We start from the raw sequence: 21534 nt of genomic DNA on the forward strand, positions 1-21534 counted from the left end.
ATTGACTCGCTAGGTAGACGGCTGTTTCTCTCGGTCAACTATTTACCTCAGTGTTACTGAATGAATGCCAAATACTTTCCAATTCCCATCTCCTTCCAGTGAATGGGCAAGTAGCAACACATAGCTGTGGAATAGATTTTTCACTCCTCCACCCTTCTCTACCTGTCTTATTTACCTTTAATATCGCTTTTCGCTGAGTTTAAAGCACCACACCCATTCATTCTCCTGTATTAATATATCTGCAGAATTTAGCCAGTTTGAACTTTTCAAACTAACAATGGTTCTCCTTGTTATTGCCTCTGAGCTCAGGTTTTAGTCTGTTAACACACCATCTTTCCTGTCGTGCCTCAGGAAATAATATATAAGTATATTGCTGGAATTTTTCTCTGTAATAATGGCATCTTTTAACACTACAAAGGGCTGTTTCTAAACGCTAACCATGAAACTCTGTGGGGAAAAGCCAGCACTGTTTAGTTATTAGAAATTTAGCCATTAGCCTACAAGATTTACGGCAGGCACTGGAAAGGTTTAACAAGGTAAATCCTGTTGTTTCCTTACCAGCAATGCAATATTAAATTTTATATTCAACAAAACTATCCGTTCCTGTAACACTTTAAAAAAAAAGGTCTCTCAGAGGTAAGCCTTGAGTATCATTTACAGCGGCGATGCCAGGTCACGGGTTCCTTACTTTTCTCGCTCCGGATTGGTCAATTGCCTCATGAAATATTCAAAACAGCACCTGATTAAGGGATGCCATTGGACGCAGCTAGTGCAGTTATGTAAATGAGCACCTGGTCGAGTTTGCAAGCCCTGAGGGGAAGAGAAAGAGGTCTAAAAGCAAGGCGCTTATGAGCGCGCGGAGAGAGAAGCACTGACTGAGAAATAAATAAGGACCTCCGTGTCATTTGCGCTCATAGAGAAGTCGGATTTTATTGAACATTCCTAGTTACAAACCTTTCCGAGTGTGGGACCCACAACTTGCCTTCTTTCAGAAACTTTCTGCCTTTGCTTTCTTGACTCGATTTATTTATTGGTGCTTTTGTGGCTTTAAGCACAAAGTCATAGGACTGTGCCGGACTATATTTACCTAGTATAAAAACAACCTGCCAAAGTGAACAACTCGGATTAAAAAGAAGATCAGGCGACACGTTTGGAGACGTTTTCGCGTTCTGACAGACTTATAGGTAAGTCAGAAAATAACTGATAATTGCGCATAAGTGTAGTTTATGTTACGCAGGCTGTCAGGCGTTACTTTTAACTAACGATATGTCGTTTTAATGCACTGTAGATACTCGTATTTTGGTTGTCAGTGTTTTTCGACCGCCGCGTGGAAACACATTTGGCTTTTCATAAAATTCTAACGTTAGCCGTTTTAGATCCTGCTAAAAAAAAAGTCGTCGCGCGAGTAAAGTTAACTGTCTCTGTCTCATGCATGGCGGCTAAGAGTCTCTCTCTCTGTGTGTGTGTGTGTGTGTGTGTGTGAGTGAGGCGTTTGGACATCTGCCACTGTACCGAGAATGCGCTCGGTCTGCTGCGGAGTCGTGCTGTTTGTTTGTGAAGTTATTTTCACACCCACTCGACGAATTTGAATGGCTCCTAGTTATGGGTTATGATACCTGGAACCAGGGTTCATTGGCAACATTTATTTGAACAAAAACTGTGAAATGGCTTGAAAACTGCTTTGGGTCATTCTGGTGGTATATTTTCCCACCTGTGGCCCCGGCATTACGAGCCAGTTACTATTTATGGGCTACTGCAATTTTATTAATGTTATTGAAGAGAGCAGTCTCAAAACACGCTGGTCTGACGAGTCATGGTGTTAAACCAGTTAGATTTATGCAAAGTACTAGTCAGACCTATATGCAGTATGCACTGATTTACGCTAGCTCCTGATGAACTTATTTAGAACTCAAAATAGTCTTCACGTTCCTTTTATACTTGACAACTACATGTAAATACATCAACTCTGGTATGAGTTTCCAATTGAAAGGTAGATTTTAGTCACAAATGTTACTAGTGAGATTCAGCAGGATAGCAGTGCTTTTGTTTAAGCTCTTTTACAGCCACTCTAGAGCTTGTTTGAGGGGGAATGTGGCATCCAGTTGTGACATTCAGATATGTAGCATAGTAATTTGTGAGCTTTTGGTGATTTGGAGGCTTATTCATGTGAACTTGTAAGATTTTGGTGTGGATTTTCATGCTTTATACTAAAAATTGTGTTTCCATGCAAATCCCATCATACAAATTCATATGAAATTGCCATGTCATAAAGTAGGTAGGTTTTTTAATGAGACCTGGTTGGATTGTTGTGACCCTTCTGTGCCAGAGGTGACCTCGGACCACCACAAGACAGGAGAGCAGCTTTAAACGGTGTGCAATAAAGACACTGCAGTCTTTCAAGCTGTCTAAAGTACTAACCATACAAAAAAAGCATATCAATGCACTTTTGCATTGAAAAGAATTAATTGTCTGATGAAGCAAATAAAGAACATTACCATGATAACCATAGTACCACAGCTACTGTATGAGATTTCATTCAGACCATGTCAGAATATAAAAAACACTGGGTGTTTCAGTGAAGGTTTTTTTTCTGAACTGGCAAAAGAAAATGCAGTCAATGCGCAAAAGCAATGAAGAGATGCTAATGAATGCACCATGAACCCCCCCCCCCCCCCCTTTCTATCTTCTCTTTCTCCTCTCTCTTGCTCTCTCACTGTTTAAAATGGTTTTTGGGGATGTTTGAATAAAGACACAATGAAAAGTGCTCTGAATTGTGCTGTGTCACTAAGGGAGGGAACGGAGTGCAAAGAGGGGTACAGAGGAATGTGTGTGTGTGTGTGTGTGTGCAAACATACTCCACAAACATCCCCGAGGAGGTCGAGAGCATTGATCTGAGCAGTGAGGGTTTTATAATTTAGTTGTTTGTGAAGAAATCACCGAGAACTCTTCGCTGGGTCATTATCCCAGGGAGGTTTGGCTTTACTTGAATACAAAGAACTATAAAATGATTTCCTTTGCATTTCATCTCATTCTTGATGTGTGTGTTTAGGTTTACAATTAATTGTTTTTCATACTCGTCTCTTTTTTTGTCTCCACACTCATGTGTCTGTAAAAAGCTGGGTAATATGACTAGCGTTTGGTGGGTAATGATAGAGGGATCGAAGGAGAATTGATAGAGAGAGGGAGAGACAGATAGCACACAGAATGGAAATGTCCTCTGAGCTGGAACTAACATCAGACGGTCTTATTTCATCTATTAAATTGTCTTTTGACACTCCCTATACTTCTCTCTTTCTCTCTCTTTGCCTCGCTCTCTTTTTTCTCTCTCAGTCCATTTAATTTAGATGCTGCAAGTTGGCCTCCTGAGCAATCCGTTTTACTTCATATCACATTCTGTTCACCTCCTGTCTTCCATCACTGTCTCCATGCTGTCCTGTCTTGATGTTGAGGTAGCTGTCAATCATTTAGCCCATCCATCCATCATCCATCCATCCATCCCACATCACTGTCTCTAACTTCAGTCTCTTTTCTAAATCTTTTGTTATCATGTAAATATAAATCATATTGATGATTTAAGAATTAGAAATATTTTAGATTTTTAGTTAAATTGAAAAATGTCTAAAACCATTTTTTGAATAATGTGAACACAAATAGAAAAAAGCTGTATATATCAGGGGTGTCCAGACCTTTACCTGGAGGGCCACTGTCCTGTGGAGTTTAGCTCCAACCTTAATTCAACACACCCAGACCAGTTAACCAAGGTCTTCAGACTCCCTAGACCCTGCCAGGCAAGTGTGTTGGACCTGGTTGGAGCTAAACTTTGCTAGACACCCTTACTGTACTTGTTCACCTGATTCACTCCCACTTACAGACATGTTCTTCATCTCCAGGATTTCAACCTAAAGATTTAAAGGCACATTTTCAAGGTTGATGCTGCTGTAGATTCTGCCTGTTTTATTGATCATCATGCTCTTTATTATGTGCTTTCTATGTATTTTATGATTTGCGCATAACCCCTGTGGTACAGTCTGGATTACTGAAGAAATCAATGTTCAGAGATCCTTGGCCTGTATGTGTGTTACATTCTGAAAAGCTTCATGAATCACTCTTACATAAGGGTTCTGCATTCATTAATGACTGACACGAGGGGTTAACCAGAATGTGAAATATAACAGCCAGAACTGCACACAGAACTGCAAGGAGAGCAACAAACTAAAAAGTTATTAAGATTGATTCATACTGGAAGAAATGATACATCATCCAACACAAAGTGGACTGACTGTTTATATTATGTAGTTTGAATAGTGAAGAAACAACTCATTAGCATGTCCTCTAGCTACGTTTCACAGGTGCATGAACCTAAATGTAATATGAAAATGGGTTTAAACCGGTAGGACAGTTTTGATTTGTATGGAGGATGACTAACAAACATGCATCTTCATGCTTTATCACAACCGCAGCCCGGCTCATTTAGCTCTCCAGTAATTAAACATGGCCTCAAGCAAACGCTTTTCAAACTCGTTCCTGAAAATCCAGACTGCCAAACACTCTAGAGGAAAACAAAACCATAACAACTCTCACTTCTGCTTATTAAAACCATTTTCAGCATTTTGTGCCTGTCTTCTTTGAGTTTTCAGTAATCCTCCAGACCTCAGCCAGATATTGCACCAACAGCCTTCTGTTTGTGTCTGCTTGAAATGTGTTTTCATCATCAGTCTATATACTACTTGTGCGAACTGATACTAATATTCTGAAGGAGATTTTGTGCGAGCCCTCAGGTAAGTATTGTTTTGGGCAAAACACTGCTGTTCACAGTGCTGAACTTTGTTACGCATTTCCAATTGAACAGTTCTCTTCATTTTTTTTTTCATTTTTATTTTCAACTAGTTTTTGAAAATGCCATCCTTTTCACCCATTTTTAACTACTAATAACCCTCAATCTAAAGACCCTACTCATCTTTCATTCTCTCTTTTTCGTTGCTCTTCAAGGTCCAAAGTCAAAGCGCTTTAACTGTTGCACAAAAGAGCAGTATCACGTTCTCTCTTTGCTTTTAGTCATTGCAGAACCTGCAATGTGCACAAGTTTGTTTTGCTGTGACAAAGAGCTACTTTTACTATCATAAAGTGTTGCAAACCTGAGGGAGATATTGAGGGGTTGTTGTTTTTTTACAAGACAAACCAGCATCTTATTTACTTATTGCCCACAATACAGTTTAACCAGTCACTCTGCTGGTAAGCAATATGCTGTGAGTAGATTTGGCAACTGAAAATATTTGGTTGAAGCAACAATAAAAGGAAATCTGCTTTCAGCCGAAATGGTTTAATTAAACACATTAGTGTGGATGCACTTCACAAATGGTTAATTCAATTGAACTTTTATTTGGACCAAGCTCTGTATCGATTCAGTGAAATAAAGCTACTGTCATTCATCTAACCTTTTTACGTAAATGTATATTTGCACCTTTGATGCAGGTATATTTGGACTACTGTATATTCTCACTTGATGGAAGTTAATTAACAAAGATGAAATAAGAGGTGGAGTTGCAGTTGTAGAGGGATTCTGCTGGGAAAGTCCCAGGAATGAGGTAATGCCAGGAGCATGTCTTTGTGTCATGATTGACTTGAGTAGATACACAAGGTTCATTCATTTAAAACTGAATTTCAAAGTCCGTTATGTCACGTGAAAGAGGTCAGACTCAGTTCACAGGAAATTAAAAACTTTATAAAAAAGTTTGTTAAATTTTTTAATGGTTTGCCATTTCATGGAACATATGACATCACAGTTGAGTTTTCTTGATAGTTGGGTAAACACAGATGGTTACTATTGAGAAAACTTTTTATTTTATCAGCCAAAACATGAGGAAACTTAATAGGATGATATTCTTTGGATATCAGTGCATGGGAAAAGTGGATTTGGCATAATGTTCAAATAGTTTGATTGTATTGTGGGAACTGTCAGCTGTGAGTGTTTGACGGGGTGTCGAGGTGAATCGGGCAAGTGCAGAAATGTACTTGGTTGGGTAAAGGGCATATAATGTCTGATTGCTGAGGTTTAGATGTAGATGAGGATTTAATCAGTGGCTTCAATGATTTGGCCCATCCTGGATATTTCCAGTAAAATATTCTCCTTTTGTAAAGTGACTAAACCTTCCTGCCTTTTTGTTCTCTCTCCTCCTCATTTCTCTCTTTCTTGCTCTCTTTTATTTGTCCTCTCTCTGACTCTTTTCCTTTTCATTGAGTAAGTAATTCTGATTTCCTTTTCCTGTCAGCCACAAATTAATAAGTTATTGGTCATCTTGGCAGGACTGCTGAAGGAACGGCTCATCAGTGCGACTGAGTCAGTGTGGGGACTGACACACACCTGAGTCACGATTTAGCATGAAAATAGTGTGTCCAAGTGTGAACATGACACTTCATTCTTCAAAACACTGCTGCTGTCAGATAGCCAACTTCAGAGGTGATGTGTTTTTTTAGAGATTGTGTGGTCATAGGTCACTTGGGAACTGAGGAAGCTCCATTTAATCTGATGTTTAAAGGGGAACATCAAAACAATGGAGCCGAGGGCGCTGAGTCTCGTTAGTCCGAGTGTTACTCACCGATTCTTTCTCATGCCAGCGTGAGCACACACATTGATTCAGTCATTCTCCACAGATTTGGACGAAGTGGTTGGAAACTTTTCATCTGCTTGGCTGAGTCAGTGGGACTCACTCATAAGACTCACATATGCATCAACATGGCCGTTTAAATGGTTTGGACACTGTTTTAGTCAAACAGTGTTGTGCAACAATGCTATGACTTTGTTATGGTAATGAAATGAAACCAATGCTATACTCTTTATGATTTATTGAAAATTAAATGAAGGAGTTGTCAAAGATGTGGCCTATCCGTAAGCACTCAGGGCATGCTGAACTGTGGTGCACAGACAGGAGATCCAGGTTTGAATCCAAATCTCTTTCCTTCTCTCTCGCTAAAAACAAAACAAAAAAACTTTCTCTTCTCCGTTAACTTTGTCTAGTAATACTGGCATATAACTAAAGAAAATAAATAATAATAGAACTGACCTTTCATTAGATTCTGCCCTCCTTGATTATTGTTACAGCTAACGTAGGATTTAGAGAAGATCCCAAGGGAATAAACTGGAGATTGCCATGAATATGAGGATTTATAAAAAATAAAAATAAAAACTTCACGATTTGATTATAAAGTGGTATATTTATTGAAGATTATTCTTGCATGGACTGTAATGAGTTCTGACATTGTAAATAACTTTTTGAAGAAGAAATAGAAGAATAAACTAAAATACAACCTAGCAAAAATGATTTCCTTATGTGTGTGTAATTCTTTTGTGAAACAATTGTTTAAGACACATCCCCATTATTGTGTTGCTTATGTTTTTGACAGGGTCTAACAAACATTGTAAAGAAATGTCACGTTTCACTCAAATTGTTAGAAAAATAATACATTTAAAAATATTTTTCCCAAAAAATATAGATATATATTTTATAGAAGGAAAACGAAGAAATAAAAATACATTGTATGTTTTTTTAAGTGAACTCAGTGCAGATGGGTTCATGAAGGGGAAAGTCAAAAGTCAGGAGTGATGCATGTATGGTTGATGTGAAATATAGTTTGCCCAATGATTGTGTCCTCAGGGGGATACACTCAAAAACACATACTGTAAGCATTTGTGTTTTGCTTTATCAGCAGGTCTAATACTGACAGTTCTTGATGTGCTTGTGTGTGTGTGAACTTGCTTCAGGCGAGTCAGTTAAAACTTTGTCAAGAAGGATTTTGTTAAATGGAGCTGAACTGATGAATTTGCTGTGTGAATTTCCCCTGGGCAGAATCACACCCAGAATGACCTCAGTGGTGTCAACCTGAGTTATGAGTCACATTGTTACTGTATAATGTATAGGGGGTTCTGATTGACTTTTAATGTATGAAGTGAGTCATTTGAGTGTTTAAGATCTTTATCTGTTTAAGCCCAGTACATAGTGGGGTCTCTCCAGCCTGGTTCCTATATGGCTCCCGCAGGACCAGACCAGCATTATTATAACCGCTGAGGAGGTTTAGATCATTCACTCGCTCCAGCAGATGCTGCTATAGAAAACATCTTTCTTTGCAGAACATGAAATGGAAGTTTATAGGGGAAATGAAAGATCAGATCAAACTGAACATATAAACTTGCATTACCTTAGAACTCATTTCCTGAGTTTTTCATTTTTCTGCTTTTTTTCCTTCTCCTTTGCGCTCAGGGTTAAGCAAGCCAGAAATATATATATTTTTACAGACAGTGAAACTGTCCACACATACATTTCTGTACTAATGAAAATGGGATAATTTAGCCATTTGGTTTACTTTCATATTAGTGAGAAACCGCACAGGTCATTATGTCAGTCTCTGCATTATATCAAAGGCAAGTCAGTTCATTCAGTGGTCATATTGGTAGCGGCCCAGGAGAAAGTATTTCTAGCCATGCACGTTCAGCTCCTATCTATCTCAGAAGGGAAATATATATATTTTAGGTTGGTCAGGCTAATAATACAAGACTCCCAGTTTTATAGCCGCCATATTGAATGTTGCGGATGCTTGCGAGAAAGAAGTCTGTGTTATTGTATTGAATGTGCACTTGTAGTGTACTTTGTATCTTAAAAATGTACTTGCACATAATATAATATTAATCAAATAAAATGGCATTCTCATGTTTAACAGATTTTTTTTTTTTGATTTAATAAAATGTGCATTTTTTTAAAATGCCAAATTAAAAATGTAAAGTTTTAAACTTTAAAGTGGATGTTTTCTAAATGTACTAAATTGCAACTTCATTGCAAATGTGTTATTATCAGAAATATGAACATCCGAGAACATGACATCCGAGGTTCATTAGAAATTATATGAAAGTATGGTTTAGTTTACCGTAATGCTTGTCAGCATATTCCTTAGTACATTTTAACCATATTTCAAAGAGAATAGAAGTAACTACGAAATTAAATTTAAAGATGTGTATGTTGAGTCAAAAAGCCACTCTAAAATAAAGATAATTGCATTTAATATACATGTAAACTATAAAACATGCAATTAATGCCCCAAAGCATTCCATTCAGTACTTTTTTCATTAGAGTTAATTGATTATAAATATTTGATGTGATAGGCTCATTGTTTTAAAGTTTGACTTACATGAGGTAATGTTGCAATGCATAACAAAATTACCTGCCAACTGGCAATTAACTTTATTTTGTTTACCTGCCAATGTCAATTTTTACTCACATTGGTGCTTGGTGAGCATTCATTTTGGACTATGGTCTCTATTTTGTTCTCTCTCACAATCATTTGGATTCGGTTAATTTAAATTGTTGATAGCTTGCTAAGACGTGAGAGGATTCGTAATGCCAACTGTAATAAACTCAAAACTTGCATTACAATAGCGAATTATTTGGCACAGACTGATATTTCTCTCTCCCTCTTCCTTTCTGTTTTCCCTGGGTTTTGGAAACACTTGCAGCCTGTGTGTGTTGGCCACCGCTTGTCTGGAGCTCAAGACAGCTGCACTGGCTGCCGCACTCATTCACACACACACACACACACACAAACACACACACACACACACACACACACACACACACACACACACACACACACACACTATATTGAACATGACATACACAATAACACACATTATGCTGGGTCTATTACATGCATGCCTCGTCTCCACCCTTTTTTTTTTCTCACCTCCTTTCAGATTCTACTACTCTCCTCTACTGTTTTTGTCCTTGTGTCTGCACAGCTGTGTATCAGCTGTCTGTCTCTCTCTCAGACCCCAGAACCAGCGCTGTCACTCCTCACTGGACAGCTGCCACCTCACACACACACACACACACACACACCCCATTCCATGGCAAACACATATACAACAACAAATCACATATTTACAGAGACCTTGTTTTTAATGGGGATGGAATAAAAGCAATGCCAGACAATGCTGGAATAGCAGCATGTGTGGTTAAAAAAAAAAAAAAAAAAAAACTGTAACCTATAAGTGCATATTCACTACCGTACAAAGTTTTTTATTTATTTATTTTTTTTACCAAAGCTGCATTTATTTAATCAGTAATCATTGATTTAATCAAAAATATATAATATTGTGAAATAGTCTTTTTCTTCAGCAGCTGTTTCTTCAGTCTTTAGTGTTACATGATCCTGCGGAAATCATATAATATATCTAATATGCTGATTTGGTGTTCAGGAAATAATTTTTATTATTATCAACGTTGAAAACAGTTGTGCTGATTAATATTTTTGTGGAAACCATGATATTCTTTTTCTTTTCTTTTTTTTTTGATGAATAGAGATTTCAAAAGAACGTTTGTTTGAATTAGACATCTTTTATAACATTGTCATGTCTTTACTACTACCATTGAGCAATTACATCATTTCTGAATAAAAGTATTAATTTGTCAAATAAAAAAAAAAAACCTCTTATTGACACCAAAATGATTAATGGTAATGTACTTTGACATGTGGTGCACATAGAGGAAATGAATCCAGCCAATCCCAATCCCTCTCTCCTTTTTGGAGTAGCCAGCTTAAAAAAAAAAGACACCTAATGTATAAACAAACACATATCCCATATTCGCAGAGACAAAGGATTGGTGTTGATGGAAAAAAATCACATGCTGTGCAACTTATTTTTCTAATATGTTTTGATATGTTTGGCTGCTGGAATGGCAGTATGTTGATTTTGGGAGAATATCTACACTTGCTGGACCACCAGTGTAAATGAAGTGATCTCAAGTGTTCTGTCCAACTGACTTCATTAGCTGTAGAAAGGTGGAGATTCCCCTTATCACATGCTATGACATCATAACGGAGATTCATTTCACCCCAAAATTGAATGGATAACAGTATAATAGTCATTACAGCACGTTTCCACTGTGAACTGTGGAGTGTAAATGCTACAAATGAATTTGGGCATCACAAAATTACAGAGTTCAATTTGATGAACAATGTTTAACGGTGTTATTAGATACATTTAACAGTGATATAAATGTTTTAGTTTTTTTAAAGATTAACTTTTAAGTTAACGTCTGATGATGGCAAAGTTCATTTAAATGTAAAAATGGGAAATGAAACTTGAAAAACGAATTACCAATATATTTTAAAACTGTTATATTGGTCTATATCCGATGCAGTACCAATATTGTGTGCATTTTTCGTACAGTGTGTGGAAATGTAATTGAATCATTCTCTCTCTTTCTTCCTCAGGTATGTCTGTAGAAGATCGTCCAACTCTGGACAGGTAACCTGGTGTCACTGTTGCCATGGCAACACAGCTGCTGCCGTTGTTGCCTGCCCTCCTCAGTGTCCTCCTCGTTCCCTGGACAGCGGCCCAGGACGTGGATTGGCATTTTGACACTGGTAAGAATGTCAGGTGATCGTGTGCTGCTCCTGTCATACATCACAGCTAGTGTGAGAAACATCCTTTCTCAGTTTATTTAACTGTGGCTTTGTGGTCCGACCCTGAGGATGTGTGGGTCCTCACATAATCCTAAAGTCAGATTTCCTTTAATCAGTTTTCTTCCCTGTCTTTAAACTCTTCCAGTCCACTTTGCTTTTGTGTGTGTGTGTGTTTATTGGGGTTTCTAATGTGTTTTTAATGCCTGTGAAATGTTTCTGTGGTCATTAGAAGTCATTATATTCAGGTTACTGATAGTTAATCATGTCATAAGCTGGAACGTCTGCATGTATAGCTTGCCATGAGAGGGAAAAGGAGATAAGATACTTCAGTCTTCAGTGTGACATGGATGATGTGTTTTCTTCAGGAGAGAGAGAGAGATGAACGTGGAGGTGCAAATAGATCAGGAGCAAAAAATGACTGCATTCATGTCACTGAGACCGAGACATCTGCTTACAATCCAGAATGACTGTAAAGCGCTGCTCTCATCTGCTCTGTATTAGCTGGAGATGTGTGAGATAGACAGATTAAGAGTCATGGAGAGAGAAAACATTTTACTGGCAGCAGAGTGATGATGTAATGAAACAGGCACCTTTCCACAGTGTGACTCTCTCTCTCTCTTTTTCTCTCTTTCTTTCTGTGTGTGTGTGTGTGTATGTGAGGGTCTCGCTGGCTGGGCAGGGTTTGTTTTCCAGCCATTGCATTCTTATCTCATGAATCATTTTACAGCATCTGAGTACCCCCCCCCCCCCCCCCCCCAACCCAAAACCTCACCCATCATCCCCCAGCTTCAGACAGGCACACCCTCTGGACTGACACACAGGCAGCACTGACATGTGATCTGTGCGGATGATTTCAACGCTGCGTTTGTGCCAGAATTTTTCTCTGCCGTCCTCATTTTTATCTCTTTCCTTCATTTTTTCTGCTCCCTGCGCTACATCTGTAAGGCATTGCCGAAGCAATTGCAACAATGCAGCAACGTTGCATTGGTATTTTTGTGAGAGTCTGACATTGTGCCATGTGTGGGACTTCAGTTACCTATGCTTTAACCACAGACATGTCCCAAGAATTCAGCTAAGACTGATAAAACCTCCTTTCAGTGATATCCCTTAAGGTTGTTTTTTTATATAGTCAATGGATAACAATTTTATCATAAATATCAAACTTACATTGAATACTGTCATTCATAGAAGTATTAAAGTATGTAAAGGTTGTAAGTCTATGTAATCATTTAGATTTAAAAAAAAAAAAAGGGTAAACATGCATGTGACAATATTATTTTAATATTATATATACTGTTAATAATATATTGAATTGGCTTTTACTTTCAGATTTTTATTTTTCAATTTGAGTAATTTGATGTGCTTTTGGCATTGTTGTTTTTTTATTTGTTTTAAAATATAAAAGAATTAGCTTAAGCTTTATTCAGTTTTATTATTTTTAGTAATTCAATATGAACTTATTTTATTTCATTTAAGCCCCTTTCACACTGCCATTCCGGCAAATACACGGGTAAAGTGTTCCGGCAATTGTTTTGCACTTTCACACTGCCAGTGATTACCCGGGATATGTGCGTGCTTTCACACACAACCCGTAAATATCCTGTAATGACACGTGACACCAGGGTGATGTGTAATGTACGAGTCAAAAACGTTAGGCACGTTATACTTTCACTGAAGCAAGCGAACGATCTCGGCGCTTGAAGGAACGATGATCTTCCTTCAAAACAGCTAGTAAAAGAGTCGCGCATAGCGTGCGTCATCAGTTCGACAAGGCATTAGATCTGGCTTTTGTTCACACAGCGCTCGTCCCGGGTCGAACCCGGCAATGTTACTAGGTCACCGACCCGGGTTCAATGCCGGGACGTGTTTGCTTTCACACAGAAGGCAACCCGGCAATGTTCCGGAAATATACCGGGTCCGACGTGCAGTGTGAAAGGGGCTTTAGTTACCAAGGCAACTTTTCTTAAAAGTTTTTTTTTTATTGTATTTTTTTTTTCTAATATGTATTTATATATTTTAGCTTTATTTCAGTTAAACAAAACATTTTAGTTATCGCTAATACCAGAATAAGTGTTTTTTTTCTACCTTCCTTCATTTTAGTTAGTTTTGTTCTCAGAGCCTGTCTGATGTGTTTCCTTTGTAACACACAGCTAAGTGTCGCTACGCTCTGGGGATGGAGGACCGCACCATACCTGACTCCGACATCACTGCATCCAGCGCCTGGTCCGACTCGACCGAGGCCAAACACGGCAGGTAAGCGTAGAGCACATGCTTTCAATTCACACACTGCTTTCTTGTTGCATGTTGCAAAATACACATTTTCACATTTTGTGTTTGTGGTTGGTTGTTTGTGTTTGTGGGTTCTGTCAGGCTCATGAGGGGACGTGATTAGGTTACATGAGGTGTCAGTAATGGAACGTATCCTGATATAGCGCATTAGGTAATGACATTACAGCACTGTCTGTCTGGACTAGACTCACATGCTGCTGAATACAGATGCAACACACACATCAGACACAAAAGCAGACACAAAACGACACCTGACTAATAAGCTTTGAGGTTGGCAATCACTATCCCACCCTGAAACAAATAGAAGCATGTGTGTGCGTTAGCGAGGGGTGTTTCTGTCTTTTGGCAACACACAGATCATGTGGTTGTTATTAAGTCCACATTCTGTTTAAGACAGCAGGGGATTTTGAACAGAGGGGAGAGGAGCTTACAGGAGAAATGGAGTGAGGGAGAGGTGCTGAAGATGGGATTTATGGTGGGGATGCTTTAAAGGGTTAGTTCACCCAAAAATGAAAATTAGCCCATAAATTACTCACCCTCAAGTCATCCTAGGTGTATATGACTTTCTTCTTTCAGATGAATCCAGTTATATTAAAGTTATATAAAAAATTGTCTTTGAACTTTCAAGCTGTTTAATGGCACTCAGCGGGTGTCTCACATGGCTCAGGGGGTGAACGAAGGCCTTCTGGAAAGAATTGATGCATTTTTGTAAGAAAAATATCCATATCCATTTTCCCATTTCCAAATTTGTTTTGAAGTAAAAAAAAAAAAAAAAAAAAAAAGAATATGAAAACATGACAAAAATAATGTAAAAAGACTATGTGCTTATTGGTTTTATTGAAGGAAAAAAACTACAATCCTTTGATGAGCCATTCCGAAAGACAAAGTAAAAAAGATGATGAGTACTTTAAAGATTGTATGTTTGTGTGTGTGTGTGTGTGTGTGTGTGTGTGTGTGTGTGACCCTGGAGCACAAAACCAGTCTTAAGTCGCTGGGCTATATTTGTAGCAATGGCCAAAAATGCATTGTTAAGAATTCATTTAGTCAGATACTAAGTATTTCGATTTTTTTTTTTCTTTGCTCACACCAAATATTGTCACATCTTAACAAACCATACATCAATGGAAAGCTTTGAGATGATGCATGAATCTCTTTTTTTATTGGCACTTTAGACTGGTTTTGTGGTCCAGGGTCACATATATAGTTTCTAGTATTTATAGGGACACTGATTGTATTTCTCTGCAGAATTATGGGAAATGCATTTTTTTTCACCTGGAATTCTGTTGTTACAGACTATTATTACTATTTATTTATAAAAAAAAAAAAAGAAAAGAAAAAAAGTTTAAATAATGCACACTGATTGCAACAAAAGCATTTACCATTGATTAACAAGCATGTAGTTTACAGTAGGTCTGTCTTTAACAGTTTATAAGTTAATGTGAAACATCAGTTCCCCTATGAAGTAGGCTAAATGGATGGGAATTTAACTTCCAGAACACAACTGCTGAATTCTGTATATAAAGTAAAAACCAAGCCAACACTCTTCACAAAAGAAAAGCAGCAACACAGATAAAATTACCAAAGAAAAACAATATTACAGAGAAACAAACTTTGTTACTGGTTAGAGGTGGAATGTTCTGCAGGAAGTTGCACTTGCAATTTCTAAAATTGGCTCTGGACCAACACTGATCATTTTACATGACTTAACTCTGCTGACCTCTTTTTGTTCAAGTTTCCTATTCTTGACCAGAAGAACATTTCAAAGTGGACTAAAGTTCATTTTGATTTTGAAAGGGTCTTTGAGACTGATCCGTGTGTCTCTGTGACTCTGAGGTCATGGTGAAGATTCAAGGGTAAATCTGAAATGTCTCAGACTGCTCTCAGTTTCTTGATCCCAGCTGTGTCACAGTGAGCTCTCAGTGAAGTGACAGTACCCACACCTCACTGGAATATCTTGCCTCAGGTGCATTTCTCTTTCATTTGAGCAGTTGTGGTCTCGACTGTCTGTCATCAGTGTCTTGTCACCTATGTGATATCAGTAGCTGAATGAAGGGACATTCACTGTTGTTATTTCTTCTATGAGTGAGAAACGTTTAGCACTAATGCTGCGCCAGCTGACAGCTTTAGGCTATTACTTGTGTTTGTGAGTGAAGAAAGTGTGTTAGGAAGTTTAAAAAAGGAAATGGCTTAAATGTCATACAGATGGTTGTGTGTATTTTAGAGAAAGCGAAACCAGGTAATGGTGTTTACACACAGACCTCGCATCGCACACATCACCTCATTAGCCTGCAGTTTTTTTCTTTGGATTGGGGAAATTCCAAAAAAAAATATTATTTTGTTTGTTGTGTGTTAATCTATTTTGCTTTGTTTTGTGTTGTGATTTGTTTGAATTTTTATTTTCAAGATAATTATAATTGTACCACCAAATTCTCAACAAAATGTACATTTAAAATTATTCAAAACAAATAATAATTTTATTTGTAATGTAGAAAGAAAAAAAAGAATAGTAAAAAGTCACAATTTAAAAAAATTGCCAGTAGTAGACTAAGTGTAAAGTATTTGTAAAAATGTTGTTTTATTTGTTACATCCCTAAATTTTGTACATTTTGTGTATGCATTATATATATATATATATATATATATATATATATATATATATATATATATATATATATATATATACATGTGTGTATATATATATATATATATATATATATATATATATATATGCAAACACACACATACACACACACACACAATCTATATATATATATATATATATATATATGTATATGTTTATTAGATCTATATTGATCTATATTATCTAATTGAGCATGTGTATAATGCTTATGTTTGTGTCCTGTCCTAGGTTGAGTACTGGAGAGGGGGACGGGGCATGGTGTCCAGCTGGTCCGGTGTTCCCCAGCAGCTCCGAGTACCTGCAGGTGGATCTGCGCAAGCTTCATTTCCTGTCTCTGGTGGGCACACAGGGTCGCCACGCAGACGGGCTCGGGCGGGAGTTTGCACGGAGCTACCGGCTGCGATACTCTCGTGACGGACGACACTGGATGACGTGGAAGGACCGCCGGGGACAGGAGGTTTGTTACCCTCGTATCAATTTTAATAATAAATTTTTGTTAGCAGAATATGGATTTTTTTTGTTGTTGTTGGTATTTTACAGTTCTTCTGTGCTGTTTTTGGCTCAGGTGGTGACAGGTAATGAGAACACATATGACGTGGTCCTGAAGGACCTGGGTCCACCCGTCATAGCTCGCATGGTGCGCTTCTACCCGCTGGCAGACCGCGTGATGAGCGTGTGTCTAAGAGTTGAACTGTACGGTTGTGTTTGGAAGGGTGAGTCCAACACATGACAAGCAATCCATCACACAACTCCATTACATTCACACCAGGCACATTTTGCAGTGGAATGATGTTTACCTTTGAGTGATGTGCTTCTTCTCTGTTAGACGGGCTGAAGGCGTACACCGCTCCGGTGGGTCATGTGATGGACCTGTCAGGCACTCCTGTCTACCTTAATGACTCCGTCTATGATGGCAGTAAAGAGGAAGGGTAATGTATAAACACACAAACGCAACTTTGTTGATTTTCATTTTTTAAGAATGAAATTGTTATGCTCCCTGCAAGTGTTCCATATCTGCATGAAAATCGCTGGTAACATAAATGATGTAGAAACCATCAAATAACATTTATCAATCATCATTTTGTCGAGTTCAACAAACAAGTAGGTTAAACTAGGGAAGGAGATTGTTAGATTCTCTTGGCCAGAATCAATGATTAGTGACAAATAAATGAACACTGGCATAAATAAACAATGAACTGCATAACAAAGAAACAAATAAACAATAATGTGAATTTGAGAAACATACTGCTAAAATGTTTTAATGGTTGTAAGCTGGATGTGTTTGATGCACTGAGAGTCATTCATTTAGAAGGTGGTCAGACTGGTTGCTTGGATGTTTTTGATTCGCTAAAAAGAACTCAATTTGGAATCAGACTTACTATTTTACAGCTGTAGAAGAATGCACGTTCTAGAACCGATGATGGAGCAAAAAAACATTCGAATATTATATAAAAAAGAAAATGGGTACCATTTCTCAGTTTGCAACCCTAGCTTCATGCTGTGTGTCAGAAACAAGCAGTTGAGAACTTGCTGTGCTAAACTTCTCAAACCTCACCTGCTCCTGTCAGACTTCATTTTCTGTGATGTATGTTAAAGTCCAGAGCCCTTTCTCATGTATGTAAGTGCATCTGTCAAGTGGGGTTGACGAATATTGTGTAGAAACATTCCCAGATGTGTTTTGATGGAGGAGAAATGTTTGCAATACCTAAGCTAACGTTTGACACTGGCCAGATGTGAGTATGCATGGGTCTGTGTGTGTGTGTGTGTGTGTGCATGCCTAATGACTACACTGCTTTAATGTCTCTCTCTTCTTTGTAGGGTGATGTTCGGAGGATTGGGCCAGTTGTGTGATGGTGTTTTTGGTGGGAATGATTTCATGGAGAGTAAAGAGCTGAGAGTGTGGCCGGGATATGATTATGTGGGCTGGAATCAAGAAACCCTGGGCCAGCCCACTGTTGACATTGAGTTTCACTTCGAGAAAACACGGGTCTTTCACACCATGCAGGTCAGTATGTGTACCAGCAACTCAAATTATGTTTGGAGATTTAAGTCACACTTTAAATGCCTTAATGTCATTGATTTTGATACAAACAATCACAGCAAGGCAAACAAATGATACCAGAACTTTCTGAGCCATTTTAAATTATGGTTTCAATGTGATTTTTAGGCATTCAAAGTGTCTAAAAAACAGTTTTAAGGGATAGTTTACTCAAAAACTGATAATTCTGTCATAATTTACTCATCTTCATCTCTTTCTTTCTTGTGCTGAACACAAAATAACTTTTTGGTTCATACAATGAAAATCATTGGGGTCCAAAATAACATTAAATTCCATTTACTAAAAAAAGATATTTTGTTTTCTGCAAAAAAAAAGAAAAAGTAATACAGGTTTGGAATGACATGAGGGTGGGTAATTGATCTGTTGTTCATCTTCAACCTGAACTTTCAACAATGCAAGACAGCAAAAGCTATGCCAGAATTCATCTCAGTCAGTTAGAAGGACAGCAATGAAGCTCTGCCTCAGTAAATCACCCTCAGGAGTCTGTCATTATCCTTCAACCCTTTAATGAACATTTGATTTGTTTTTCTTCGTCTTTCTGCCCGTGGCTTTTCATTTGTGGTCATGTGTGAATCTGGGAGGCATCCGAGCGTTTTGTTATCCAATTTGTGGCGCCATTATTTTTTCTATTGTTTGTTATTTGCGTGTATGTGAGTTTGTATGTTTGCATTGTCATTTTTAAAGGGTCTTCCAGACCAGGAATGCAGATTTATTTGTACCACTTCTGACTTTTTCTGGTGTTGAGAGGGCATTCTCTCTTATTTCTCTTTTTCACAAACACCATCATCCTCCCATGTCGCCCTGTTTTTCCTGTGGCTTCCCAGTGTTTTGAACACTTCCTCTAATGCTTGCTTCCTCTTCGTCTTGCAGCAGATTCCCAAAAGATACTGAGAAAAAGGACCAGGGGTGCTATTAAAACATTTTCCATAACAACAAGCACTTGTTCACGTGTCTTTGCAAGATGATCCCTCTTCTTTGGAGTATTTCCGGCTGTATTCCTGCCGTTTCGGAATAGCTCCAGTCTCACCAGCACCTTTCCTGTGTAAATCAATCCCCCGTTGCTTCAGGAACTCCAGTGCAAAGTTTGCCACACATTGAGAATAAATCAGTGTCGGTTTTACTTTAAAACAGTTCTCACTCAGAAATTGCTAATAAATTTAATAAATAATAGTAGCAAGTAACACTTTAAATTAAATGTGAGATTTAGTAGAAAGACTGAAATAGTATTTTCTTCTAAAACTTAGTCTTTACTTTGTTTACAAAATCATTTCTCACCAAAGTGTATATGTGTGTGTGTGTGTGTTCGTGTGTGTGTGTGTGTGTGTGTGTGTGTGAGAGAGAGAGACTTATGAGGTGTCAGTAAGATAGCTTTGGCTACGCATTAAATTCCACCGCTGTAGCAGCAGCTTTTGTTTTCGGTATCAGCGAGCGCTTGCACACATGTGCGCAGTTACACATTGACCTAACAGCGCCATTAATGTCTAACCTGTCACATTATATATGTTCTAGTCTTCCACCTTTTATTTGCTCCCTGTATCTTTCCTTTTTTTCATTTGTGGAGTAATAACTTCAGTTTAGTTCTCCCTGATGGCTGTTTCCACTGCTCCTTATTTTTGTTCCCAGCACTGATTGCAGATTGTGGTTTTTAAATGTCTGTGTTTCAGGTGCACAGTAATCACAGACACACTCAGCACGTGCGGGTGTTCAACGAAGTGGTGTGTGAGTTTAAGGCCAGTCTGCTGAGCCCGTGGGCAGAGCCTGCGCTCAGTCTTCAAGTGCCGCTGTCTGACCTACACGACCCGTCGTCCCGCACCATCTCACTGCCACTCGGAGGACGACCAGCGCAAATTCTGCGCTGCCGTTTTTCTTTCAGTGACCGCTGGCTCCTCATCAGCGAGATAAGCTTCTATTCGAGTATGAACACACACACACACACACACACCTGACCTCTCCCAGCAAGGTGCACTGTTCATTACCATTACAGAGTTTGCAGCCAACTTACAAGTATATAGTAGCAATTTATTATGTATCAGACATATGTGACCCTGGACCACAAAACCAGTTACTAAATCATAGTAGTGTGACTTTGGATGGGTACTTAAACCTGACAAATTTGAAGAAAAAGTGAATCTTTGTGCTGCATTCACTTTGATGGGTTTGAAGATAAGATAGAGAGAAGAAATGATCAATATTCATGCTTTATCCAAAATAAAGCCTGCTTATCTAAATCTTTCTTTTTCTGTTATCTTTTCTCTGTCTTGTCTCCAGTGCCTTTTGAGGATGGATACTTCCTTCCTCCTCTGCCTTCCTCCAGCAGTCGTCCTGTCAATGCTTCTTCTCCTCACACCCCCAGCCCCACAAACGGAACCAACAGCCCCTCCGGTGAGTCGGATACAAAAATTCCAACAAAAACATTGTTTTAACCACTGCTCAAGCGGAACTTCATTGGAAACTTACAGTTTTATATATTGTTACTTTTGATAATAAACAAAGTCTCATCTTTCAAATTATGTCTTTTTTTTTTTTACGAAATTCTAACAATAAATGCTGTTTTGGTGCTCTAGATGTGGCGCGACAGATCGCTGTATAAACGCCTTCAAATGGCAGCACAATCATCCCTTCCTCATTACTACTACCCTTGTGAAAAAGAAGTGCACTTAAGTATACTTTTATAAAGTGTACTTGTTGCGGAAATAATATACTTTAAAAGAACACACATAAACTCAAATTAAATATGTTATTTTCGCCGCTTAAGTTTATTGTATTTGTAATTAATTTCAAATGTGTCACATTTTAACCTGTTAAATGTCACCCCGTCCCGAATACGGGACGCCTACGTTGACTATACTATATTACAATCAAATTTAATCTAATCTTGACAAACTATATATCGTTGGAAAGGTCTAAGACTCCCAAATATATATTTTACCAATATTTTGTGTTAAAAATTATGTAGGAAAAGTAATAGATGAATTTATGACAAGAGTGCACCCTCTTCTACATTACAAAAAGAGCTTTGACCTTTGTTTAAAAAAAAGACTTCCTCGTTGCCTTTTTCTCTATCACATTTTAGAAATCAACAGAAGTTATA

At 38.1% G+C, this 21534-nt stretch overlaps 1 protein-coding gene across 2 annotated transcripts in view; it reads left to right on the plus strand.

Annotated features, from left to right (window-relative positions):
* The first annotated feature begins 816 nt into the window (after window positions 1–816).
* Window positions 817–21534, plus strand: part of LOC128030729 (epithelial discoidin domain-containing receptor 1) — a 32650-nt gene continuing 11932 nt past the window's right edge. For both annotated transcript variants that reach the window (XM_052618602.1, XM_052618603.1), the window contains exons 1-9: window positions 817–1184; window positions 11263–11415; window positions 13605–13707; window positions 16613–16841; window positions 16950–17097; window positions 17211–17313; window positions 18203–18389; window positions 20108–20357; window positions 20712–20825. In XM_052618602.1, coding sequence (XP_052474562.1) covers window positions 11319–11415; window positions 13605–13707; window positions 16613–16841; window positions 16950–17097; window positions 17211–17313; window positions 18203–18389; window positions 20108–20357; window positions 20712–20825 — 1231 coding nt within the window. In that variant the 5' untranslated portion in view covers window positions 817–1184; window positions 11263–11318. The remainder of the gene's footprint in view (window positions 1185–11262; window positions 11416–13604; window positions 13708–16612; window positions 16842–16949; window positions 17098–17210; window positions 17314–18202; window positions 18390–20107; window positions 20358–20711; window positions 20826–21534) is intronic.

The sequence above is a fragment of the Carassius gibelio genome, chromosome A16, assembly GCF_023724105.1.
Source record: "Carassius gibelio isolate Cgi1373 ecotype wild population from Czech Republic chromosome A16, carGib1.2-hapl.c, whole genome shotgun sequence".
NCBI classification, from domain to species: Eukaryota; Metazoa; Chordata; class Actinopteri; order Cypriniformes; family Cyprinidae; genus Carassius; species Carassius gibelio.